The 27,930-nt window shown below is 39.9% G+C and overlaps 1 protein-coding gene across 1 annotated transcript in view; it reads left to right on the forward strand.

Annotated features, from left to right (window-relative positions):
- LOC146476450 (uncharacterized) overlaps positions 1–24,088 on the forward strand; it is a 118,180-nt gene extending 94,092 nt beyond the window's left edge. Inside the window, exons 91-111 of the mRNA XM_085114310.1 lie at positions 2,801–3,121; positions 4,165–4,467; positions 4,906–5,043; positions 5,273–5,595; positions 7,153–7,378; positions 8,183–8,824; positions 10,538–10,579; positions 10,713–11,038; positions 11,615–11,834; positions 12,660–12,719; positions 13,198–13,523; positions 14,492–14,711; positions 15,312–15,371; positions 16,330–16,655; positions 17,781–18,000; positions 18,983–19,024; positions 19,545–19,673; positions 20,572–20,760; positions 21,532–21,999; positions 22,827–22,880; positions 23,933–24,088. Of these exons, the coding sequence (XP_084970436.1) occupies positions 2,801–3,121; positions 4,165–4,467; positions 4,906–5,043; positions 5,273–5,595; positions 7,153–7,378; positions 8,183–8,824; positions 10,538–10,579; positions 10,713–11,038; positions 11,615–11,834; positions 12,660–12,719; positions 13,198–13,523; positions 14,492–14,711; positions 15,312–15,371; positions 16,330–16,655; positions 17,781–18,000; positions 18,983–19,024; positions 19,545–19,673; positions 20,572–20,760; positions 21,532–21,999; positions 22,827–22,840 (4,595 nt within the window). The 3' untranslated portion in view covers positions 22,841–22,880; positions 23,933–24,088. The remainder of the gene's footprint in view (positions 1–2,800; positions 3,122–4,164; positions 4,468–4,905; positions 5,044–5,272; positions 5,596–7,152; positions 7,379–8,182; positions 8,825–10,537; positions 10,580–10,712; positions 11,039–11,614; positions 11,835–12,659; positions 12,720–13,197; positions 13,524–14,491; positions 14,712–15,311; positions 15,372–16,329; positions 16,656–17,780; positions 18,001–18,982; positions 19,025–19,544; positions 19,674–20,571; positions 20,761–21,531; positions 22,000–22,826; positions 22,881–23,932) is intronic.
- Positions 24,089–27,930: the final 3,842 nt, after the last annotated feature.

The following is a 27,930-nucleotide window of genomic DNA, read 5'->3' on the forward strand; positions in this document are numbered from 1 at the left end:
ATATTGTTCCCTTGGTCTTGATACTTCCAGAGTAGAAAAAAAAGGTTTCCTTGCCAGGTTAGCAGTCTCCTCTCAAGAAGGTTTTTTAACATTTTGTTTCCTGAAAAGATAACTTATTTTTTATATAGAAGACTGCTGTAATTACAGAAAGTGATAAATCAAGAATATCAATGTATGCTTACAACGTGAGAGAATCACAGTTTTAAGTCAGGGATACATGCAAAGTACAATACAATATGAACAAACTGCTCTAAGAAACATCAATTGGCATAGGAACAAATATCAAACGTAGCCGGTGTTAATATCAGTACCGAAATTAATCAGATCAACACGTTGTCCCAAAAAACGTACGGTTTGGACTAGAAAAAGCGTCCGTATAACGGACTGTCCTTATTAAGCGGGTTAATTTTAAGGAAAATGTATGGAGCGGGACCAAGGAAACTGTCCGTAATAACGAATGTCCGTATTAAGGATACTTCCTGGGTTCGCGGGTGTCCTTTGGAAAAAAAATCGTACGCGCGCAAGTTTAAATAAACCTCTAACAAACTATATATCATTATAAAGCTTAATAAATGTAGTTTCCTATAAAAAATATAATTGAGCGATCTTTTCCTTTTTTAAGTGCCAGGAGCCAGTAGAACCTCGAATCGACCGATGGTCGTTCCATTGAATTAATCGGTTATCGAACGCCGCGCGAAGAACGAAATCGCTGCACAGTGTTATTCACAAGGCATCAATCAACAAAAAGGTGTCAGGCTTTTTCGAAATTCTGATTGGTTATTTAGATATCCACGTCTAAAGTTTGAGTAGCAAAAAATATTTGAGTCGTGTTGCGTAAACAGTCGCCACGGGAAAAATATTTTGAAAATCAAAATTCCCTGACACCTTTTTGTTTGTCATTATTCCTCGAATCTTCTGGCCAAATTTCACGACAATCCGTCAAAACTACATACCCTATTAATTCGTTCAAAGTCGACATACTCTGCCAAAATTCAAGTGCGAGTTTTCGCTCGATAATGGTTTGCAAGAAAAACAAGCCTCCACAGGAGATTATGACACCTCATTAGGTGGCGAGCCAATCGAGCAACAGGACCCCATGGCGTCAACAACAATAGCACAGAACTTCGCGGAAAAAGTATCGCGTTGCAGACACGTTTTAGACTCCGCTGTTGTGATCGAGCGAGATGGGGAAAGTGGCGAAAGGAAAAATGAAAAATCAACCAGGAAAACGGGAAAAACCAAGGCTAACGAAACCAGAAGCGCGTCAGCGGAGAGTTTGCCAAACTGTGCACTCCTCGGAGGAGTGCACTGATAACAGAGATGAAATCTATTGGGTTGGTTGTTCGTTTTGATTGCGTGTAATGTAATTTACGCTTCAAGCTAAAGCGATTATTCATTTCGTATCAAAGGAAATGTATAATGAAAGAAAATCGCATTTTTACTGTTATTTAGGTACGATGGTGATTTCTTCGTAAGAAATATTCAAGATAGCGTGGAGCGGAGCAAAAAGCGAGAGAAAGGGCCAGGCAGAACGCGCTATCTCCAGTATTACACGTGGGCTGATACGCTTCTGTTGAGTTCTATTTCATCGGTCTAATTCTTGCTGATTTTATTCCAATGTTTCTTTACAAACGCGCAGTAAAACGTTATTTGGTTTTATCTCGCTGCAGAAGAAAGAAATCGGCCCAGAGGATGTAGAATATGATATTTGATATTTTCACAGGACGCTTGCAAAGTTACGGCTGCAGGACTTTTGCACGGCAATCGACCTCTGTGTACCTGATCCAATAACAGTGGATTAAATTGAAGGCCGCTGCTCCAGTTCTTCGTGATCACCTTCGACAGAACCTTCAACGTCGACTAGAGTTTCTTGGTCGAACCAAGAGCCTTTGTTGCTCTCTGCAAGATCACGTTTTCGATCTTCGCTGAAACCTATCTTTCCCTTCTTCTTAGGCCCTGGCATCTTCCGGGATTTTATCCACAGGCTCTTTTCATTTTTTGATGGCTTTTCCATGTGGGAAGCGCCGGCAAAGAATAGAAAATTCGAAGTGAGAAATTTTCTGCAGGCGAGATGTAAACAAAATATGCCTATTTCTGAAATAAGAGCTCCCGGGTGAAGCGTTTGCCGCGAAAATTCCTCTGGGGCGTCTCGCACTAAGAAGATTATGACACCTTTTTTATTTATTTACTTTTAGATGGAAATACGTTTTCCAAAATATCTCGCGCGCTTTTTAATATTTTTCAATTTTTTTTTCAGTAAATGTTAGATAAAATCCCCAAATTCTATTTGGTCGAAAAAAATGTTTTTTCCCTTTTTTACCCTATCGAACCCAGGAAGTACCCTTAAGCGGGTGTCCGTAGAGCAGGGTTTCACTGCATTTAGGTATTTGTTGTTCTCGTTGTTGTTGTTGTTGTTCTTGTTGTACGTGTTGTTGTTGTTGTTGTTGTTGTTGTTGTTGTTGTTGTTGTTGTTGTTGTTGTTGTTAGGGGGGAGTGGGGTGCAGGGAAGGGCAGGGATGGTGCAGTGGTGAGAGGATGAGTTTGTTGTTGGTTCTCGTCCTTGCTCCGAGAGCTTCTCCGGGTACTCCGGTTTTCCCCTCTCCTCAAAAACCAACATTTCCAAATTCCAAGTCGATCTGGAAAGTGTCCCCAGTTAGTGCCCTACGCTAAATTGATTTCTCTATTTTATTTATTTGCCAGGTAGACTAACAATTTTTCTCCCATAAACGATTGAATGAACGGGAACCCCCTTTCTTAAGTTCGTTCAGTGCATTCAGAAATGTTCCCATTCTTCCTCCAGGTGTTAAGCCAAGGCCACCTCCTCGACCCAAGCCTCCTCGTCCAGGTCAGACCCCCTTCTACTGGGAAGGCTGCTACAACGACAAAAGAAGACGAGCCATTAGCTCAATGATAGGCAACTTCCGCCGTCACAAAGACCCAGTTAACGCATGCGCTAAGGCAGCTTTAAAGCGAGGTTATAAGGTCTTCGGAGTGGAGAATGGAGGAGAGTGCTTTTCAGGCCGCCTGGCGTATCGAACATACAATCGTTACGGACCAACCAATAGGTGCAGACGCGGTACTGGAGGATCATGGGCAATGGATGTATACAAGTTTGGAAGACGTATGTTTATATATTGATATCTAAAAGCGGTTTGCAATTCATTGTCGAAAGTAATTCGCGTTTGCTTTGGTTTTGCTTTAGTTTGCTCTGTGATTGGATAGAAAAATTCGCGCCACTTTCTCAGCCAATGCAAAGCAAAGCCAAAACCAATCGTGACTTGCTCGCACGCGTTTCTCCGCGCTTGGCGTGGGTTGCATATATTTATTTCCTTCGTGTTCTGATTGGTCCATTGGCTTGTTACGTTTGTTTTGATTGGCCAGAGTAATTACTTAGGTTTTGGTTTATGACACTCAATTGAAAAGCGCCTTATTGCTTGGTGTGTCATGATTGCTTCATGATTGTCTTAACTGTGTTGCACTCCGCTTGGCTCCGTTGTTTTAAAAGACAGTTAATCTAGATTAATCCAAACTTTTAATAGATCATGTAAATTAACACATTCAGCGTGGGTGCAGGGAGCAGGGATGACGCAGTGGTGAGTGCTACCACTCGCCTCCCTCCAATATTGCCCGAGTTCGATTCCCGGACTCGGTGTCATATGTGGGTTGTGCATGGCGTTGGTTCTCGTCCTTGCCACGAGAGGTTTTTTTCCGGGTAATACAGTTTTTCCCTCTCCCTAGAAACCAACATTCCTAAATTCCAATTCGATCTCGAAAGTATCCCCAGTTGGTGCTTGGCGAAAAATACATTAACACTTAACTAAAGTGGTTTTGTGTTTGTTTGTTTGTTTGTTTTTCAATGTCCTTATCAACAGCTGAAAAATTACCAACATTTTAAATGACAATTACCCTTTTTTGTCAAGTATGAAACTAAATAGAAAATAAATATTTATTTTTAAATAAGTTGACGAAATTTCTTTAAAGTATCTTTTTCTATGAATGAACTGCACTTGATCAACTCCATAATATATTTTGTGAATTAATTCTACCAAGCCTTCTTTTTATCTCATTCTTATCCACAGCATTTGACGTATAATAATCTGTCACTATCTTTAGAAGTATGTCGCGGACTAAATGGTCTTACTTTAACGTTTGTTTTTGTTTCAGCTCGCGGATGGTCCAAGGTCATTATCCGAAGCCTCGGCTGCCTCAAAGACAAACCTAGGCGAGCCGCCGGGAGCATGGTCGCTAACTTGCGGGGCTTGAAGTATGCTGTCAGAGACTGCGCACGTCAGGCACGAAAACGAGGTTACAGAATATTCGCAGTGCAAAATGGTGGCGAGTGCTTCATGGGTCCAAGGGCCAAAATCACGTACAAAAAGTACGGGCCTTCCAAAAAGTGCCGTGGAGGAAAAGGAGGGCCCTGGGCAAACAATGTTTATAAACTCATTATAAAAGGTATGCAGCAACGTTTTGCTCATAATTTCTGGATTTTACATCAAGGAATTTGACGTTTGTAACAGTGTAAACTTCCTATTTTTAGGTTCTTCTCAAGTAAAAGATTTCATTGGCCAACAGCGTCGTTTCGGTCTATTGTTTAGTCCTAAATTTCGACTTTTTCTTAAAAGAGACCGTATTCAGAGTACCGCCTAAATATTAAAATATGAATTTTTGACTTAAAGATGTTTCAGTTCAAGCAAGGAAACAAAAAGAACTCTCATTCAAACGCTTCTGCGTTCAAAGAAGTCAAACACCAGTTTAGAATGTTGTGACTTTTTTATCGATTTCCCATTTTTGCTCTTGTTTTTTTTTTTTTTTTTGTCGATTTGTTTGTTTTGTTTACTAGTTCTTTTGGTGCCCTAAAAACAATCATATCATAATGTGTAACATCTGTTTTGCGTATTTTAGGCCGACCACGCCCCAGACCCAGACCTAGACCTAGACCTAGACCAAGACCAAGACCAAGACCAAGACCGAGACCCCGGCCAAGGCCACGTCCAAGACCAGCACCAAGACCAAGGCCGCTTCCTAGACCATCTGGCAGGGGTAAGCTTATGTTTAAGTGGTTGTGTAACGAGGACGGTTTTACAGACGCGTCAACCCGACGACCTGTCACTTTTTGCATGATTTTCAGCAGACTTTAGATATGTCAGGTTAAAAAGCTGTCTTTTGATTAGAATTACTTACTGATATATTTTTTGCAAAAGCATAGAATGTTATGCAGTGTAGCTACAGTATACCAGGTTATGTCTTTATAGATTTTTTTTTCTGACAGTATGCCGTGCTCGCCTTGACCTGGGTTTCTTGATTGACGGCTCTGGAAGCATTGAACGTTCGGGAAGGGGAAACTTCCGTCGCTGTCTGAACTTTGTGAAAAGAATCGTCGCATCCTTCACGGTCTCTCCACGTTACACGCGAGTTGGCGTAGTTCTATTCTCCTCTCGAAGATGGCTTATCTTCAACTTCAACCGCTACAGAAATAAGCGACAGATCTTCCGAGCCATCGATGCTATAAGGTATCCAAGAGGAGGAACAAGAATCGGAAGTGCCTTGCGATTTGTGAAATATAGGTTGTTCAGGGGAAGCAGACGTCGAAAGGTAAAAAAAAATCTTTAAGCAGGGTGCGTTCTCACAAAAGTGGTTTTCAGAACGGCCCTGTATAAAATAAATATATAAATAAATAGAGAAGAATGAAATAAATAAAATTTACAGACATTACTATTACAATGATATAAGATAAAATGATAAAATAGCTACATTACTATACATAAAATTATAATTTAAAAAGATGATAATAAAGGTAATCATTTACTCTCACTTCCTAATCTCAGAACGTAATTTTAAAGTTCAAATACTGTCTTTTGGGTCGAGGACGGACTTTCCATGGGGGAAGGAACCCTAATAAGGGATGAGCTTAAAGGGGAAGTATCACGCAAAATTTGCTGTCATTTCAAAACCCAAAAATGTTTGTCTGTCAGCAGAAACAAAGAAACAATTAAGTTTGTTATAAATTATCATCCCAGTCCAATAAAACTGTCGATTAGTGCTTCTGGCCAGAGACAGAGTAGGCCGGTATGGATCGAAACTTGAAAAATGTTAGAGTTAATGTTTTTCAAGTTCGCGCATTTTTGTTTCCAAAATGCGCTAGAACAGATCACGAGTTGTTCTTTTCAAGAATTGAGTTGATTTCTTTCCTCTCGTCATTCTAGAATTATTTGGCAGCTGATTGAAGGTTTCATCATTTTCATCATTTCATCATTTTGAAGGTTTCATCATTTTTGACAAAAGATAACAAAAACCCCATGATACTTTCCGTTTAATATCCATTTTAGAGTTTTGTGCTGGGTGATTTGGCTTTTGGGTTGAAACAAGTCTGGAGTTGACTTTGCTTTGATTCAAATGTCACTGCATTTCATATGAAAGTCATGTTGTTCTTATCCTAACTAGTTTTTGTTTTCATATAAAAAGCACTGACTTTTGTATCACCAGCTTCGCTTCCACTCAAAGGCCAGGACCGGGTTGTTCGAAAGCCGATTAACGCTAAGCCACTTTTAAAAGTTAATCGAGGTTTTCATTCCGCTCGTTAAACATAAAGGTTATTTCAGGCTAAAAGTAAATAAGTCGAATTCAAAACTGACGGCCAAAACTCTTTTGGAAGAATCTTTATTGATTAGTAATTAAACTCGATCAAAGTCCACGTTAATCCAGGATTAGCTTAATCGGCCTTTGAACAACTGGGCCCTGGTCACTAAAAACGCAACTGTAAAATGGGCCATTTAGATTAATTTTGCGGCCGAGTAGGCATGAAAGCCGAAGATATCAAAAGACTCTGAAGATAACAGCATGAAACGATAAATCTGTTTACAAGTGGCAAATTCTTCTTGCAGCTTGCAATTCTGTACCATGATAAAGTAAAAAAATTTTACTGAGCACGTAAATAATGTTTAGAAACGAAACTGCGAAATGAATTGCTGAGATGTTTTTGGCAATGTCGCGAATCGGATCTCGAAGACAAATTGAAAAATGTCCTTTTAACATTCCGACTTGTAGTAGGTTGACTCTGCTGTTATATTGTTCACTGTGCCAAAATATATTAATTACATTACTATTTTTCACTTTTACTTTCACTAAGAAAATTCTTCATTGCTTTTTAAGGCTCTCATTGTGTTAACGGACGGCTTGTCACAAGATCCTGTCTTGAGGCCATCTCTTGCTCTCCGTCGTTCTGGTGTAAACATGTTCGTTGTTGCCATCGGAAGAAGGACAAACCGACGACAGTTGACTCAGATTGCGTCCAGTTCGAGAAATATTTACAGAACGAGTTTCAGGCAACTTAACTTCATCGTACGATCCATTAAGAGAAGAGTCTGCAAGTCCCGAGGTAGGTCTGTAAACCTAGAAGCTCCCTCATGGCTGGAAACTCGGAGCGCAAAGACGTAACTTGAAAGATTTTGTCTCATGTTTGAAAGGTTACAATAACAGGAATCTAGAAATAATTTTTCTAATATTGAGATTTATTATTCAACACATTGTAACACTGCCCAAATATGGTCACGGCGTACTCAATATTCGTCGTCCGTACACAATAGATATCCTGCGATATACGTAATTTCGTGTGTCCGGGGAAGAAAATGGCAAATAAAAGATCGCCTCCAGTTCTTCTGTAATAAAACTGTGCTTTGTTGTCAATGTGTTGAATAATGAAACAATTATCCTGCTCAATCTTGCGGAATATCCCCTGATTTTAGCCAACTCGGCCTACGGTCTCGTCAGCATAGTGTCAGGCGATATTCCGAGCGTTTTCTCAGAATAAGTATTAAATATCTGCTTACATTCTATTTCCGTCTATTAGATGGTAAGGGTTTGCGATTGACATACAACAAAATTACAAACAGACAATTTTTAAAGGTGAAAACTATATAAACAGAAGGATGTCGTGAAATGCTGCACTGAAAAGTAAAACTTGTAAGTTATGAATTTATAAATTCGTCGTTGTCAAACTTTTCAAATTCATGGCAACTACAAATAAAAGTGCGTCAGACCAAGTAGCCTTCCTTCTTGTTATGCTTTTATCAATAACACTTCGTGGTCACTTTAAAAATAGATTCAATACTCTGTCCGGCTGAATTTACTTTGGTCACAAGCGGTGAACGGTTTTATTAACTTTAACACTTTTTGTTGCTAGTTATCATTAGACCTCGAGCAGTCGCTATTTTCCCGCTCAACGGTCGCATCACTGGCAAAGATGTAAGCCGCCGTCGCAATCCGCGTGGAATCCTCGGTTACGTCCGCCCCGCCAAAGGACCAGACGGCACACGTGACGGCGCGTACCAGTTTTACGGGCGAAGCAACAGCTACATCCTCTTCCCCAACCGAGGTGGCTTGGACACCAGGTATTCCATCACCCTGTTGGCGTGGATCTACCACGAGGGACGCGCGGGTCCCATCTTCAACTACATGCCGAACGGCTGGGGAGTGCACTTCTGGATGGTGTCTCCAAGAACGTTGTTTGTCCGGTTCACGCGTCGTAGAGGGCGCCACTTCACGCATGCGTTGGCCAGCAGAAGAGTGGTACCTCGGCGGTGGCAGTTTGTTGGTGCAACTTATAACGGGAGGACTGGAGTAGCAAAGTTGTTCGTCAATGGAAGATTCACGGTAAGGAAGTACATTGGAAAAATACGGCTGGCGACTAACTACCCCGTGAGAATGGGAGCACGTATCGGTGACAGAAGATATTTCAGAGGACGAATATCTTGTATGCAGGTGTACAATGGCGCTCTGACACGCTCACAAATTGATTCAAAGAGACGAAAGTGCTTTAGGAGAGGTAAGTAGAACTAACCAGGGACGTAGGGCTGAGTTGGTTATGGATCGTGCGTACTGACATAGAGTGGAATACAGTGGAACCTCGATTTGCTGAAGTGCCAAGGGACTGGCGAAATTGGTTCTTTATATCGAGGTTCTGTTCTATACATTTTGAAACGTCGGGCTGGAGAATATTTAACAATTATTCCATGAGCGTGCGTTGGATATGAGATGGTAAATAGCCAACGAGGCGCGAAGCGCTGAGTTGGCTATAACTAATCTCATATCCAACAAGCGCGAATGGAATAATTGTTTTATTAAATTCTCCGCGTTTGGATATTGCTGTTGAAGTTTACTTAATTTTTATATATTTTCAAGAAAAAATTTCCTTCAAATTAAAACGACCGGATGTTGAGGCAACCTCCGACCAAAGCGCGCGAAACGTAATGATCACATGACACGCGTAGCTCTTTGCAAACGGAGTTGAATGAAAAATCGAAAGCGAAGAAAATCGGACACAGTCGGACATCTAAAATTGAAAAAAACGTTTGAATGTATGAATTATAACCTTTCTGAGACTAGCATTCAAGTGCTTTTGAAGTTTTAGCTCATCGAGAAGCGTAATAGTTGTGCACATTTGAGCAAATGTTCTGCTGTGTGGTGCCGAGCGAAGGAAGAGATCAGTGCAAGGACGGCTTTTTTCATGCTGAACTGAATTCCTCGCGGACGATTTAAAACACTCCAGGCAAGTCCAAGAGTACAAGGTACAACCTCACTGAGACAAGCATTCAGTGCAAGTTTTTAAACTTCAAGCTTATTTGAGAACTGTAAGTGCTGTGCACATTTGTGCAAATGTTTTGCTGAGTGGTGCCGAGCGACGGAAACGAACATTATGGCCGCCGCTCGTACGGATTTCATAGATGAACTTTTTCCTGAAGTCCTCGTAAATGCGTAAAAACATAAAGGCAGGCATAAAGCTCTTCCTAAAAAATTTCTTCGATTGGCTTTAACCTCTTACCGCCAGGATTTGCAAGCCATCCTGAAATTTTTAAAGATAACCGATTGTTATTGTTGTTGTTAGGTGATCTAAAAATCTTAAAATCTTGCAATTTTTTTAAATAGCGTCACACCAAACTTTGTGACTTTTATTGTTGTTTTATTGAGATGGCATTGTTTGGTATTTCTTTCTTTTCTTTTTTTTTTTTTTTCTACATGTTTCCGAAGAAACTTTCGCTTCCCGCCGAAAAAAAAATTAGCTTAGCGACACCTGGAGCATTCGTTTTCCATATAAGGTCAAACGACGGTATATGAGCTGATAACGGAGATTTAGTGAACCAATCAGAACGCTAGAAATGCAATATCCGAGGCTGAGAATTTAATAATGTTGGTTATACTTAGGAATTCGTTATATAGAGGTTCGTTAAATCGAGGTTCCATTTTATTTGCTTTATAATACACTGTATAGTCAACTGCATGAGCCAAATTTATAAGAAAACAAACAGAACAAAAGAGCAATTTTCTTTTTTGGCTTGCTAAATAAGGCAGTTATGGTACATTGCGTCATACATATATCTTTATGAGTGAACTAATCAGATTGCTGAAACATTGTTTGCAGCCGGTTGCGAGAGGATCTGTTATCATTTATTATTATTTATATCATTTATATTATTTTATTATCATCTTATTATGTTAAGATATTTTATCAGTTTATTTTCTGTTTTCATCTCATTTAAAGTTCCAGTCAGGCCGAGACCACCGCCCAGGCCCTCCGGTCGAGGTATGCAAATATCAATGATTATTTCGATCATCTCTGATTTTCTTAGGGTTGTATGCAAAGTGTATTTTATTGCTAATACTTTTCGAACATCAAAAATGTCGTATTGATTTTCACTTTTCCATTATCTTTTTAGTTTGCCGAAAACGACTCGACCTGGCCTTCTTGATTGACGGCTCAGGTAGCATCGAAAGTTCCCGTCGCGGTAACTTCCGTCGATGCATTCAATTTGTCAAGAACATGGTGTCGTTATTCAGCATATCTCCCCAGCGTACCCGTGTAGGGGTGGCTTTGTTCGCCTCTCGCACGTGGCTGATTCTTGACTTTTACCGGGGAACAAACAAGGCTAGCGTGCAGCGGACCATCAGCAGAATCAGATATCCACGCGGAGGAACTAGGCTTGGAAAAGCTTTGAATTTTGTCCTGTATCGGTTGTTTAGACGAAGCAGAAGGTCTCTTAAGGTAAGAGGGAAACAAAGCAAAGTAAAAATTTAAAGAAGAGTACCTAAAATTTAATAAAGGCCTTCACTACAGTATGACGCCTGTTTCCTAACAGGCCCCACAAGAAGAATATGCAACGAATAGCGCCACGTCATGGCCAATTTGGGGTGACGTGTATATGTGTATCTTATGAATTAATAATGAGTTTTGAATGGGATTTAAGGTAGTGTGTATAGTGTTCTTGATCATGGAAAGTGAAACTTACTGTAAATTTCTTCTCTCAATATTACTTAATATAGTTTGGTGTTTTTGCTGTTGCCAGATAAAAAGGCCAAAAGGAATTTGTTTCTCTCGTTTTCAGTCAGCGAAATAATAATGATGACTTTATTTAAGTGTTGGGGGGTTACATTTTAAGGTATAATCGTGTACTAATTGGGGTCAGTGTGATTAAATTATAAAATGAAATGGCACCTGTTTACAATGGTAAAATTATAATGTCTACCTGCATTGAAAACGTAAATAACTGTAAAACTGTAAAAACTGGTTTAAACGTGCAATGAAACATCTAAGTATTTGTTTTTTTTTTTTTTTCTGAAGGCTCTCGTCGTTATGACGGATGGCATCTCACAAGACTCAGTCCGGAGACCGGCGCTTGCTTTGAGAAGCAATGGAGTGTGGGTCTTTGCTTTAGGAATCGGCAGGCGATACCTAAGAAGCCAACTTCAACAAATAGCCACGAACAGGCAATGCGTGTTCACTTCTAACTTCAGAAACTTGAACCAGGCTGTTCGACGAATCTCAAGCAAAATATGTCGAAGTAAGTTTTATTTTTGAAACGCTTATATTTCACACGTTTCAACAGTGTAAGGTTTATCAGTCATTCCTGCAGTTTATGTGTGGAGTTCTTCGGCGTAGGACTTTTAATCGGACGATCGGTAGCTCGTCCCTTGTTATACATCGTGTTGTTTCCATAGGCAAGAAAATTCGCTCCACGATGCCCCTCCCTTTTTTGTCCCTATAAATTACTGAGCCAGATAAGCAAATCCATCTCTCATCGATTGAATGCATTTTTAAGTGTAAAGAAGCCTATCGTGTCTTAAAAAATCACGATTTTAACTTTCAAAATAAATAAAGTTCATTCCCTGTACAGTTTGGACCCGGTAAAGTATCAGGACTTTTGAGAAACGGGCCCAGGTGACGGCCAGCGAATCGTAAAGAGGCAAAGTGCTGGGTGGAGTAACCCTGCGATAGACCAGCATCCTTTCCGGCCTTTCACAACGGAAGAGCAGTGCACCTCTGTCGGTAACCGGAAATCGGAATTAACCGGATCTATTAAAGTTCGGGCTGCAAAGAGCAGTATAGCTTTATGCATTCTGTTGGATTACACTTTATCCTTTAGTTAATACTGAGCTATTTATCTAAATCCTCTTGCCTAATGACACTACAAAAGTCTTTTTCCTTAGTCTCTCTAGCAACCCTGAAGTCCAGCAAACGTCAACTGCAAAATTTCATCACAGAATCCACTGTATTTCTGAAATAAATTCGGGCGGCCGCACTTTTAAGGTTTTAGCCGGACGCAACTTATACAGTGACAATTTCAGTGTCCACACTTAAGTAAAATGAATTCGTATTGTTGTCACAGGTCGACCACTCCGTCCCAGACCCTTCCGACCAGGACCCCACATAAAGCCTACTGGCCAAGGTAAGTTTTCCAGTAACGTGATTGGTAGTCTAGAAAGGGCAGAGACGGATACTCCCCATTTTTTCAAATCAATACAGCCATAAATGAAATTACAAAGTTTTGTGTAGATGCTGGTAAACTACAGTTTTAACTCCCTATCCCCGACTTGAAATTACTTCTGCAATCCCAGTAGCCCATGCTCGTTGTCAAGACGAAATCATACGCGTTTGCAACGCTGCGCTATTTACTTATTTAAGGCGAAAGATCGTGTGTTTTGTCCCAAATGCTTATTCTCTTCAATTTTGACCGACTTGCTTTCATTTGGGTAAATCTAATGAAATTATTCACTGTGGGGTTAAGCAAAACTGGAATCGCCTTTCTTTCAAGGATTGAGTGTCTGGGTTGCAATATATTTAAGATAGCCGGTTATACTATAATCCTGCAATAAAGTCATTCCATGCCAATTCCTATACCAATATACCTGTTTCCGTTTTTTTAGTGTGCCGTAGGCGTCTTGACTTGGGTTTCTTGATTGACGGCTCTGGCAGTATTGAGGCTTCCGGCCGAGGAAACTACCGACGATGTCTCAACTTTGTCAAACGATTAGTGGCATCTTTCCACATCTCCCCAAGGCGAACTCGTGTTGGTGTGGTGCTGTTCTCGTCTCGTGCATGGTTGGTGTTTAACTTCAGACGCTTCAAAAATAAACACAGTGTTTTGTATGCTGTCAGTCGAATGAGATACCCGGGAGGAGGAACGAGGATTGGACGAGCGCTGAGATTTGCCCGATATCGCTTGTTTCCAAGAAGGACAAACAGGCGTAAAGTGAGTGTAGATTAAGGTTTTCTTATTTTTCACAACTAATATGGGAGGCAGCCTGGTCGGGTGGTTAGAGGGTCGGTCCCGGGTTCCAACTTCCATTCTGACCACTATCTGGTAGGGGGGGGGATCTGCATCTTTTGTAACGTACGTCTTACAGTATTGGTCGAGAGGACAAAGGAACAGACTACAAAACAAATACGCCGAGACAAACAACAATGGAGCTTTAGGTTATCTGGGTCTAGTGAAAACGAAAATACACCTTTAGGAAAGGTGTAGGCCTACTGCTATCTGGAGATGTTTCTCGGTAGCTTCGAGTTCAACTCTTCGGCCTCGCTTGTAAATAGCTAGCTGCTCCGTCTCCTGTCAGCTGGAATTTTTAACCATGTTAAGTTGTATTTGAATTATTTGTTTCTTCCTGTTTTCATTCATTATTCCTGAAAAGCCCCTTCCGGGGGATGGATGGATGTCGTTGCAATGCAAGCATTCCGATCTCGACGTATTTCATACCCACTTGCCATTCCTTTCTTTGACCTGGAAATGAGATGATCATAAGTCCCACATTAAAATAAGGAAGATCTGACGTAACTGAAATCAAACGGTCATCCTTGCAAACCATCGTCACAGAAAAAAATACAATGATTGATGCAATAATCCCGAGAATCTTCATAAAAGGTTACTTTACGCAGGAAATGTTTTGGGCCCTCAGTTTGTGTAAAACAAGTGATTAACACAACGGAGCGAACGGGACAATTCCTACCACTTTTCACCTATGACATTATGTCAGTTGTGGTGAATGATTTAAGTACAAAACAACTGGGATAATGCACGTTTAATGGCCATACTGTTCTGCTTCTCTTCTCTATAGCCGATAGCTATAGAAAACTCAAATTCGAATTCGTATTCTTAATTTATAGTTACTTAATGTGACCAGTACTCGTCTTAATATTCCTACATTTACTTCGTCCACTCAGGTTCTGATTGTAATGACTGATGGCAAATCACAAGACTCGGTCGTGCAGCCATCACGTGACCTGCGAAATGCTGGCGTGCGTATTTTGGCTCTTGGCATCGGCAGGCGAACCAGACAGTCTCAACTCAATCAAATGGCGATGAACCGACGATATGTGTTCAATGCTGACTTCAGAAACCTCCATCGTGCAGTGAGCTCAATCAAACGAACTGCGTGTGGAGGTAAGTTTCACTATTGCTATTGGAGTGGTTTTCGCCAAACTGTTGGAGCCTTAGATCGTTGTATTTGAATTGGTTTTTCCTTTGCTTTCTTCAAGAACTGGTTTGGTAAACTTTCAGCTCCACTTTATAGTACAATTAGTTACGGTACATGCAAGTATGCTGCTTTGTTAACCCTTTCACACTCATGGGAAATGTTGTAATTTTGTAAAATGGCAGCTGTGAGCCCCCACACCAACTGTAATACACCAACTCAAAGGTTTTATCTGGGGCATTGTATAAATCATTCCAGCTAAAACAAAGGAAGTAACAGAAAAGAATGAAAAGTGTTTACAACGAGAAAATAAGAGGGAAAAGTTACAAAAAATGGAGGGGTGGTTAATCATGTCTCATGTAGGAGAGGGGTAAGATTTTATGCTTCCATTGTGCAGAGCTCTCCAAGATCTGTTTGGTGTCCAAATTTTATACAGATTGACGTCCCAATATTGAACGCGTAATGACTTCTTGTGCCATATGGTGCTCTATTTAGTAACGAAGCCGCCATAACATATGCGGTGAAACTATAAACTAAAATTTGCCGCTAATTTGAAACCGTGGTTTCAGGTCGCCGTCCTGGTCCCAGGCCAACACGGCCTAAGCTTCCCGTGAGACCTAGTGGTCAAGGTAAGGTGGCTTTAGATAAACAAAAGTGTAATGATATGAACATGTGCGATATTTTCCCCTGTCTATAAATAAACCATCCTTTGGCTTTCTTTGTAAATTAACCCCATTTTATCAATTTGCCTATAGTTCGAATGTTTTTAATTTGCACGAGCATTACAGTGCGACGCGCCTTACCGTGGCCACCCAACAAACGTTTTTACAAGTTAGCCATAAAATACAAAATGACATGTTTTCATTATTTCGTTGTTGCGTCACTTGCTTGTCGGACTTTGCAAGGAGGCGTTTCGGTCAATCAAATTCGCGTATCCTGATTGGTTAACTTGTAAAAACAGTTTGTTGGGTGGCCACGGCAACGCGTGTCGCACTGTAAAAGTCAACAAGAGTTCCTGCTGCCCACATCGCATTACCTCGTTCTTCTTATTCTCCTTCCTTATTTTCCACACTGATTTGTTTATTGAATTTATTGGTTTTCCTTATTTATCCGCAAGCTATATTCATGCCCTTGTTTTTGACAGTGTTAACAATAGATTGAAAGTATATGTAGTATTGCTCTTTTGGCGATCAGTGTTCATGATTAAAATTGCTAAAAAGGGACTACTTAAAACTGATCTAAAAAAAAGTCTTAAAAATTGTCCCCCGAAGAAGGACCAGAGATACGGTTCGAAAACTTAAGAAACTTTTTTACGTTTTTTTTTTTTTTTTTTTTTTTAGATCAGGTTTAAGCCCCTTTTTCGCAATTTTAATATATGTAGTATGCAGGATATATTTCCCATGTCAGTATATTAACTAACCTAGTTTGTCACAAGTGTCGTGCAGGTCAGCTTAGCATCCGCTCCAGTCACTGGATGGACATGGGTTCAGCCCTCGACAGTGTCTCCGAGTTTATATATTGTAGTCTCAAATCCGTGACAAGCTGGATACAAAATACTTACTGTAGTTCTTTAATTCTTATATCCAGTGTGCCGCAGACGTCTTGACTTGGGTTTTTTGATTGACGGCTCTGGAAGTATCGAGGCTTACGGTCGAGGAAACTTCCGACGATGTCTCAACTTTGTCAAAAGAGTAGTGGCGTCTTTCCGCATCTCTCCAAGGCAAACTCGTGTTGGTGTGGTACTGTTCTCGTCTCGCGCATGGCTGGTGTTCAACTTCAGACGTTATCGAAACAAGCAAAGCATGTTACGCGCTGTTGATAAGATCCGATACCCGAGAGGCGGCACAAGGACTGGACGAGCTCTGAGATTCGCCAGATATCAGCTGTTCAATAAAACGTCCCGTCGACGTAAGGTGTGTGTGCTTCTCAGTCCTTCTATGTCGGTCCCTCCAAATCGTAGCTTAATGATCGTTGTAACTAAACATATCGGATTTTTCTGCGTAACTGACATTCTCGTAGTCTTCTCGGATAAGGACGATAAACCGTAGGTTCCGCCACACAAACTTTGTTCCTAATAACCTGTGGGACATTAGTGAACCCACACACTATTCGAAAAGAGTAGGGGACGTAGTATACCTCTGTCTCTATCTCTGATTTCATCTGTCTTTCACGTTCCGATTCATGCGTGGGTTGGGTGGGTGGGTGAGATCAAAATATGGACTGATAGCGCCTTTACATGCTGACGTCCGATCTCATCCCGGCCACAGAAGAATTGTAAACCGCCATGAGATTATGCGATATGTCCGGTAGTTAAATATAATACCATCATTACCATTTGTTTTGTTGTTTGTGGTTGATGTTGTTTTTCCTTTTTTCTTTGTTTCACTTATTTTTTCTTGTCTCGAATACCTGCGTATTTACATATGTCCCTTGTACAATGGACCTTGTTTTTGTTCGTTGTTCGTTGTTGCTGACCTACGCTAACGGACACTTTCTTGTATTAATGAATAAATTACTTATAAATCACTAATTTAGGTGCGTATCAAAACAGGTCTTGGCTATTGTCGGGACATTCCTATGCGGACACGAAAATGGCAGTTCGAGCTTTCCTCATACAGAGGATTTGTGCGCGGTTTATGTCTGGGCGTGAAAAAAGCAGATATTAGCAAGGGCTATTTGAATGAGTGCATGGTTACCCTTGGATTCCAAATAGCCGTTGCTTAGATCTGCTTTTTGCGAATAGTCGTAAACTCCACGCGCAAAAATAAACCTTCCTTTCTTGAAACACAGCAGCCATGCACAGTAAAAGCAGGCTCCGTTCTTAAGTTGGTATCCGAATTGTAGAGTCCAGGGAAATGGTTTTCATTTCAATAGGCTTAATTCTCGCGCTTAGTGCCAATTACATGTATTTTCTTCGAGGTGTAATTGACTCATTGTCATGTTTACCTCTGTTTGTGATTGGTCACAGAGGTTACCATGGTTTTGCTGTTGCTTTTAATTTTCTCCCATTGACACGCGTGTTATTTTCTGAATTTAAGGTCCTTATTGTAATGACTGATGGAATTTCAGGAGACTCAGTAGTGAGGCCGTCACGTGACCTCCGAAACGCCGGCGTGCGTATTTTGGCTCTTGGCATCGGTAGAAAATTCAGGCGATCGCAACTCAATCAAATGGCGAGGAACCGACGATATGTGTTTAATGCTGGCTTCAAAAACCTCAACCGTGTGGTGAGGTCGATCAAACGAACTGCTTGTGGAGGTAATTGGATTGAAGTTTCAACGTTGATAAGCCCTCTGACGAAGGGCTAACGCTCGAAACGTCAGCACCTTTACGGTGACCACATTACCTTATGAACTCTGTTAATTTAAACAAATATTTCTTTCCACTCTTCACAAACGCATCACCACAGTTTCTGTAGAAGATAGCCCTCTTACATTAAGATTCCCTTGACTGGAGCTTTCGCGGGAGTCATTTGGCAGCAGGGCCGCCATTCACCATGGGCGAGGAAATTCTCCCCTGCCCGCATTTTACTGACCGGTTGCTGCGCCTGTCGGCTTGTAAAGTGGCATCTCCGCGTCCAATAGACTTTCATACAACCCCAACCTAATTAGCCTGCTCCCAGGCCAGCAGCAAATCTAATAATTCAAACTTTGCTCGATTAAGTTCATTTTCCAGAAGTAAGAGGTAAATAAGTGCTAATTCTGTCCCGTTGTACGAGATCATACACCCCTTTGCATTTTTTAACTTGTCTTTTGTCTACTTGCCTTCTGCATCTTAAAATGTATAAGAGAGAATATTTTTATTTGCTTGATCAAATCTCCACGTTGTTCTCGTATGAAAATCGAAAAACGAATTCCTTATCAATTTGTTTCCCTGCGTTTGAGGCTATAAAAGTGTCAAATTTCATTTCCGTTTGGGTACAATACCGCGCAAGACGAGAGACTTGGAATAGTAGGGTTCTGACGTCAAGACAGGAACGCTAGTCTCGTAATTTTATTTATTTATTTATTTATTTTTTTATCTTCATACAAGAACAACATTAACAGTTGATCAAGCAAATAAAGAAAGTTGTGTCATATACACTTTAAGCTAAATAGAAGGTTGTGTGTCAATGTTCTTCACTCCTTTGCATGTTTTTTTTTCAAGTGTCATCTGTCGGCATGATGAGCCAAAATTTGCACTAGTTTGTACCCTTTGACAACTGCACAGCAAGTGATTTATTTACTTATTTCTGTTGCAGCTCGCGGATTAGCACGGGGCATGCAAAGGCGACGGAGGAAACGTACGTAATTTTTGTGATCACAGTTTTCCAATGACATTTGAGTGTTACCTATATGTCAACTGTCAATAAGCTCTTTTACAGTTGTGTGCTTAATGACCTGGTCTTGTATTGGAAGCGAGGCTGAGGGTGACCCTGTTTTGATACAGACCTCACTGCTTTTGATGTGTAAATGCAAACTAGTTAGCATGAGAACAGCATGATCTACATATGAAAAGCAGTGAGGTTTGTATCAAGACAAGGTCACCCCCAGCCTCGCTTACAATCCAAGGCCAGGTCACTAAGTACAGAACTGTAAAATGGCCTATTGACAACGAAAAATTTAACAAAATCTATTCTATATTAAAGAAGTTTTTTAAAGAAAAATCTGTACATTGGATTCGCTTGATGATGTTGCTGATGGTATCATCGGCAAGCGAATCCAGTGTACACAATGTTTTTAAAAAAACTTCTTTACTTAGTTCTTTCCTGGATAGATGAAATTCTTGGATACTAAAATTTATTCTGGTTAATCTGTTTGTAGGAATTGGAAAGAAAAGAAACGAAGTCGTCAGGAAACCCAGCAAACCCAACAACAATAAAGGAACGTCAGAAAATGACAACATTTTAAAGTACTACCTACGAAGTGATATAGCGAGTCCCAAGCCTGAGGGTAAGTGACTGGGATTCAATAGGCCAGTTGCGAGTTGCTGTGAACCTCATTATGAAAGCGAGGCTAAGTGCAAAGTTTTTATTATGAAAATTAGTTTTCATTCATATGCAAACAAAACTAATTTTCATATGAAAAGTTTTGCGCTTAGCCTCGCTTTCACAGTGAGGTTCACAGCAACACAGAAATGGCCTATTTACCTTTTCTTTGCACCATTTTAATAGTGACAGTCGTAAAAGGTGGTTAGATTCCTTCCACTCTACCCTGTTCCTTGACAAGATAACTTGCGTCACCAACTGTTGTTTTCAGCTTCTATTTCATAGTTTCGGCAAGTGAAACAAGACCAAAATCCGGGATACTGTCACAGACGACAAGCAATTGCAAAACAACACTGTTTGGACGGGGGGGGATATGTGGAGGCGAAAGGACTTTTTAGAGCTAGGTTTTGGGCTGCTGAACTTTTTTAGTGCAGTTCTAGTGTAATGACGTTTTGGAGGTCAACCCCCACCCCCGTCCCTCCCTTCACCAATATATCTGGGCCCAATTGTTCAAAGACCGATTAAGTTAATCCTGGATTAACATGAACTTCGATTCAAGTTTAATTACTAATTGGTAAAAAATTCTTCCAAAAGATTTTTTGCTCTCAGTTTTGACTGAGACTTTTCTTTACCTTTAGCTTGAAGTGAGGCTTTAAAACCACTTTTCAAGAGCGAGATGAAAACCTCTATTAACTTTTAATCGTAGATCAGCGCTAGCATTAATCGGCTTTCGAACAACCCTGCCCTGAGTAGCACTCCCGGGACTAAGGGTTGCTTTGTGCTACAGAAATCGGCTTATGCTCCATTAGCCACGTAGGCCCAACGTTCGACTTTGCCAACTTATGGATTTTATTTTTATGCAGCACCCAGTACAAATCCAAAACCAAGCTATTTGTGGTATTTTAAATCATCTGTGAATAAATCAGTGGCAGTAGATGAAATGCGTGGTCGCAAAGTCCACCTTGAGGGTGGTGCCATGGTTACGAGTACAGCCGAGAGGGGCCTGGTTGCTGATACTAACGGTGGATGGATGTCTCTGAAAGAAACAAATGGTGAGTGATTGTTAACGTGTTAACTAACATCACCAATATAGAAAGTGTAAGGTTTGGATTTCATTAACGATCTGAGTAGTTCGACTCCGATTTGATGGTAAGGTAAGGCATAGTTAATTGAGGGACTGGTTATGAAACTTTGCCATGAAAACAATGGTGCTGCAGTTCATGTTGGAAGGGCTGCGACCGTGCACAATCCTTTGTTTTAACTGTTCACACCACAGTTGAATATCTTAGCAGGAACGTTTCTATTGGTCAGTTGCTCCAACACATTTCAAAATCTATTGTAGCTTGTGCACGGTCAAGGCCAAAAACGCTAACAAAAACATATAGCAAAGGAGTTTGTCAAGCTTCATAACCATTGCCTTTTATTAACTATGGGTAAGGCAAGACTTTATTTTACGAGGGTGACACTGAACAGTAACTAAAATTACTGACAAATTTGTGGCCCTCTAAAAAAGCAAAAATACAACTTAAATCAAAAACCTACGTTTAGTATATAGCTATTAAAAATAAAACATTTAAAATAAAAGTTAAAATTGTTAAAAAAAAATAGTCGATAAAAGTGGAAATAGTGATAAGAAAGCTAACTATTTAGAAATTTGATTCCATGCGGAAAATTTAAAATTGCGTCAACGGCAAATATCGGTAAGATCGGTGTTGTCTTATTTTATGGCAAACGATCCCCTTGTCTTCTTGATGACCCTTCATCGCTAGTTTGTTATAAGCAGACCGGCCACATGGTGATTGACATGTGCTTATCATTGTCAGATACCTGCTTCAGTGATCCTGGACATTGCGCAGATAAAGGTATGACAGTTATGTCATGGCTGAAACTAAACAAGACCGCACTCAGCGAAAAAACAAGCTCTTACATCATGTCGAGTGGCGGACAGTCGACTAAGGCCCGTGGTTTTGCTGTTTTGTATTTGCCTAAGAGATACATCGTGATATTAAGTACCATCAACAAGCAGTGGAAACTGGACACGCCAGTTCTCCCAAGCGGGTGGTTCAACCTCGCTTTTACGTGGAGAGAAAATGGTCAACTCAAGCTGTATATCAATGGTACTCATGTGGCCAGCGGCAATCCTGTTCTAGTTTCCAGACCCCAGGATACGTACACGACATTTGATATCGGTCGGCCTAACAATTCGGACAAACCACTATACAGGTTCCCACTGAAAATCAACGATTTAGCACTCTGGGAGAGAGAATTATCTGACAAGGAAATTAAATCAGGTTAGTTTTGTTTTGTCATTTTTTTTTCCTTTATTGCATGTGAGCACATAAGCCATGAGCAGCTTGTGCTTTGCGGTACCTTCTTTTATTAGTGCGGGTGTATTCTGCATATCGCCGAATGGTTCGAGAAACTCGGAATTTTTAAGGACGTGCACTCGAACACAAAGGGTTTTTTTTTTACGCATTTCACTAAATATCCGTGAGAAGCAGACTTTAGAAAGGGCAACTGGAATCCAGGAAGAAATTTGGGGGTCAATAACGCATATTTTTTTCAGAGATAATTAAGCGTCATCTAGGAAAAAATTTCATTATTGCCTTTGTAAATTACTGTTGCTTTATTACCTCAGAAAAATGCGTGATTACACCCCCACTTTCTGTTTGCGTATTCCAGTATCTCCCGCTGAGATCTGGTTTTCCCACAGTCATAACGCGCGTAAAATAATAAAATAATCTTTGTTCTCAAAATACTGTGAGTTGCTTTTTCACTTGATAAATCCATAAGAATATCGAAAGTTGTTGTTGTTGTGCTTTGTTTTTTTGTTTGTTTGTTGTTGTTGTTTTTTTTTGTTTTTCTGTGGGGTTTGTTGTTGTTGTTGTTGTTGTTTGTTTTGTTTTGTTTAGCTTTTTTTGTTTTCTACAAAAAGATAAGTGTCATATATCCCAACGAGGCAGCAAGGGGTCCGTTTGAAATTTCTCATTAATTGAAATGTCGACCAAAATTACGGCAAGAAATGCGGTATAATGTAGGAAAACGAAGGCTCACATATCGCAAAGCTAGCGCCATGAAAAAATAAAGGAAATTTAGTAGAATATTTCAATTTTTCCAGCAATGAACATGTAGCCAACCAAAGTGGATGAGAGGAAAGACCAAACGAATTAAGGTGAGAATATTCTACATTGTCTTCTAACGCGAAAGTATTGTTTTAGGAAGACAAATTTAAAGGAGAATCTAAAATGATGGCTTTGAACACTGGAAAGTGCGAATTGAATTCGAGATCGAGTTAAGCAACGGTTTTTCTTGAGAATGTTGGGTGAGAAGTAGAATATTTCAAGGATGGGTTAGATTTCGCGTTGCGGACGGGCACCACTTTCCAACTTTTTGTAAGTCGAACCTCAATTCGAAATCAAACTCAAGTTATAATAATAATAATAATAATAATAATAATAATAATAATAATAATAATAGTAATAATAATTTATTTATTTACTTCTATTGCGCGTGTTACATAGTAAGATGCTCACACGCGCATCACAAAAGGAAAAGCAATTTACAATTTAAAGTGATAATACTGATTACAGTAAGCATATTTAAAATCGATATAGGTAGATAAATGACAATAGTAGCTTATAATAATAATAATAATAATAATAATAATAAGAATAAGAATAAGAATAAGAATAAGAATGGGTAAAAGACAAAGTCTAGTATATGATAAGTAGACTGACAGTAAAAGGTATGATTACAATTATGTAAAAATACTAGCAGTAATGACTATAGGCCTTTCTGAACAGATAGGTTTTGAGCAAGAGTTTAAAATGATCTAAATTGCTAGCATTACGGATATCGCAAGGGAGATTGTTCCATAGTTTGGGTGCCGCACAAGTGAATGAGCGGTCGCCCAAGGTAGCAAGACTCTTAAAAGTAGGATATTTTAGTAATAGTGTATTCACAGAAGGTCTGAGGTTACAACTAGGGGCTGGCTTAGGCTGTTAGAGCTCTGATATATACAAAGGGGCACGTTCATATACAGCTTTAAAGACAAAATGTAAAATTTTAAACCGTATTCTAAGTTTCATCTCCAATAACGAAAGTATCCTTTACACATCATTTGTAGCATTCTACATTTGACCTCGTGACCTGTCTTGCCTTATATCGTTCCATAAATACCCAGGTTTCGTCTCGTCTTACAGCAATGTGTGTTTGTCATTGCAGATGGTGCATGCTAATACAAGAAAGGATCTTGTTCATTCATTTGTTGGATTACATACGATTAGCTAACGAGTATAGATTTTCATTAGACTGTGTCTTTACTATTATTTTGCACTTATTATTGTGCTGTTTGACTGAATAAATCATTATTAAACTCTATTTGTCTTATAGTTCTTTCCTAGAGTCAATTCGTCCCCGACAATACATTTTCTATAGATCTTCGTCAAGCACCCAACTCCGTCCGAATATAGTGATCGTAAAAAAAGGTGACAGCTAATGATTTACTCGAAAGTCATTATGTGGAATAAATTCAGCAATCAGTGTTTTTACTTGGAGACAAGAAATTTCAACGAAACAGATAAAATTATAGCTAAACTCAAGTCCTAGCTGCAATTTGAAACTCAGTGCAAACGAGTAAAAGAGAACTTAGGGAATGGACGGAAGAAATGTACAAACGGCCGGCAGAAAACTACGAACGGCCGCCAAAAACTTACGAATGGCCGACAGCAGAGTACGAACAGCTGAGAAAATGGCCGTCTAAAATATAAGAATGGCTGACAGAAAAGTACGAATGAACAATACAAAAGCACGAGAGGCCGACAACAAAGTACGAACGGTCGTGAAAACTGCGAAAGAAGGACAAAAAAATTTCCAATGGGCGACAGAAAGGCACGAACGGATGACAGAAAAGTACGAGTAAACAACAAAAAAGAACGAATAGACGACAGAAAGGCACGGATGGACGACAGAAAAGTACGAGTTAGCAACAAAAAAGAACGAATGGGCGACAGAAAAGTAGGAATGTGTGCAAATAACGCCCTGACAAAGAATTTTCTGTTTAACCCTAACCCTGACTTCATGTTTTGTGGGCTTTTTCTTTGTCCCTGGTCCCATGGGAGGCCTAAAAAGTGCCTCAGGGAAAGTTTTCAGACACTCTGATTCGACTGGAAGCTTTTAAAAAAATTTGTCTTGCGTCAAAAATTGGCCCTTCTCCAAAGGCTAAGTCCAGGGTTTTAAGTCAAAAATGACCAAATTTTCAAGTCGGCATTTTTCACTCGTTTATGTCCCTAGGGATCTCGGCGTGTCGTAAAACTCCCTTGGGAATCCTTTTTGAGAGCAAATAGCACCCTGATAAGTTCTAGTTCAAGTTTAAAGCGGGCCAGACTTGCAACTGTTTAAGAATAAGATTAATGTTATTACAGTTATTACAATCAAAGACAGAACAAATATAATTTAGGGAAGTTAGAGAAATCACGAGTAACACACACACTAAACAAAAAAAGTCGGAAAATTAACGAAAAACAAAGCAATTAATTGTTGCAATTAATTGGCGAGACCTATTTTCTGCACTATGATAGGCGTTTCAATAAAGTCATTTACATTTACCAAAATATTGAGGAGAAGCCGGCGAATTTCTCGTTTGCATTCTTTCTTAGGTAAATCTCTTATACCACGCGGTATCTCATTCCACAGTCTTACGCCAAACAGCGAAAAAGAACGTTTATGTATTTCTAGTCTAGAATTTTGAACGTTAAAGTTTCCAGAGGTGGATGATCGAGTTTTATATGAATAGACATTGGACGTTTTGCGAAACAGTCTCAGGATGTTTATAGGCGCGTTACTGTTATTAATATCGTGCATTAAGTTGGAAACAGACTCGTAGTATAGAAACGTCAAAGGTAAGAATTCGCATCGGCAAACAAGGGAACTGCATGTTCACGTCTATCGGTGAAATAAATCATGCGAAGTGCTCTTTTCTGGAGAATAAAATTTTATCGTAAGATAAGTCTTCAATGCCTGCCCCCAGGAAGCGAGTCCGTAAATTAGATGAGGATGGATAAGCGACTGATAAATGTTTAACAGTATACATCGTGGTGTGAAGTAGCGTAATTTAGGAAAGAAGCCAACAATTTTACTGCTTTTGTTGGCGACAACATCAAAGTGGAATTTCCATGAAATATTTTTATCAATTATGATGCCAGAGTATTTAATACAATATTTGGACTCAAGACAAACTTTTCCATTTTTCTCGCTATCAAATATTGTTGGGGTAATAGGAAACCCTTTTTTGGTAAGGATGAAACAATACAAAGTTGGATTCTTTTACGTTGAGAATTAGTCCATTGGTAGTTAACCAGTCGCAAAGGTTTCGTAATTCGCCATTGACAACTGTTTATAAAGTCTTAATCAACATAGAGGAGATTAGTTTTATCGGCAAAAAGAAAAATTCAAAACTTACTTCAGCACTGATGCATATCATTAATGTGTAATAAGAAAAGAAATGGGCCTAGGAAAGACCCTTGCGGGACACCACAGGTAATCATGCCTTTACTAGATACATGTTCACCTATTTGTGTAGTTTCCAAGCGATTTTTTAGATATGAAGCAAACCAGTCATTAATGATGCCGCGAAAGCAATAGTGGAGGAGCTTAATGCATTCTCTGTTTAACCCTCCCCCTTACTTAATCTTTTGTGGGCTATTTCTTTGTCCCTAAAAGTGTCTCGGGGGACGGTTTCGGACACACTGATTCGATTGAAAGCATTTAAAAGAATATTTCTTTTTCGTCCAAAAATCGACTTTTTTCCAAGGGGTAACTCCAGGGTTTTGGCTCAAAAAGCACCAAGTTTTCAAGTCGGCATTTTAAACTCATTTTTGTCAATAGGTCGGCGTGTCGTAAAATTCCTTTGGAAATCATTTTTAAGGGCAAATAACGCCCTTACAAAGAATTTTCTGTTAAAGGGAGACTTTCACGGTTCGGCGCATGTGCGAGCGATAACGTAAGCGCTGTCAAGCCAATTGTTTTTGGACCAATTAGAAGCGAGTACACAACACCGGCAGGATATGGCGGGCAAGTCTTATAACTTGGTGGCATAAAAATAAAACTGACCGGCCAGTGTTTCGGTCACGTTTCAGAAAGAAATAAAAAGGCTGTCCATTTAAAACTCATGGGGATTTTTGCAGCGCCGCTTCGTGAATGTCCCATGACATTGAAGAAATGCCAGAACTTATGCGAACGTATACGGTTTTATTTTAGTACAATGTCGATATCTCGCGGCGTCGACCTTTTTTTATTACGCGCGGTTCGAAAAGCCGAGAAGCTCCCTCAAACTTGCGGACTTAAATCCAGTATTTCATCAGCATTCAGTGATAAACTTACTATAGTGTGTACGCTCGATAGCCTGATTTTATTAGACCAGCGAGAAGGCGAAGAACGAGAAATCCGCAAGCTTCAAGAAGCGATGCGACCGTTCAGTAAAAACAACACTGAGCGTCCTTCCGAGATGCTGAAATGCATTTGAGAAAACTCTGCCATGGTGGCCAATCAAAACTGCGTTTGCCATTCGCAATGACCATAATTTTAAATATAAATGAATACCTTACAATAGATTTTGTAGCTTGCCGCAAATCTTTTGTATTTTTTTCTACTGCCCGCTGTTCGAGCCCGCTAATATACGACTACAACTAACTCGCACATTTGATCTCATATTTATTCGCTTTGCGTCTCAGTGTTGTACAATTTTTTCCATCCAAAGCAAAACACTGATGTTTGATGATGTTTGTCCGTCGAATTCTCCGTTTTTGACAGTTGACTTCCATATGAACAAACAGTACGATTGAAATCTAGAAAATCCTCACGAGTTCATCCAAAGCCAGTTGGTGACCTTTCCCATTTCCAGCGAAAGAAGATGTGCCGCGAAATCGTTGTCTATTTTAAACAGACTTATCTCTTTACCAATTTTCCACGTTTGGTGGACGTATCTTGTTAACCACACAGGATTTCTACATCTACTCCACTCTGTCCGCTTTAACTTCTGTGCTTCCAGAGAGTCTACAGAACGTCCCGTCGCCGGTCGGCCGCAACGTCTCCTTGCCGATCCATCGACAAAAATGTCGTTTTCGGATGCTAAAACACTTTTAACCTAACAAAAATCGAACTTATATTTACAACAGGAAACAAAGATTATATAAAGTGAAGAACGAAGAGCGGATGATCTAATT

Source organism: Pavona decussata, unplaced genomic scaffold, assembly GCF_977016875.1.
Source record: "Pavona decussata unplaced genomic scaffold, jaPavDecu1.1 SCAFFOLD_76, whole genome shotgun sequence".
NCBI classification, from domain to species: domain Eukaryota; kingdom Metazoa; phylum Cnidaria; class Anthozoa; order Scleractinia; family Agariciidae; genus Pavona; species Pavona decussata.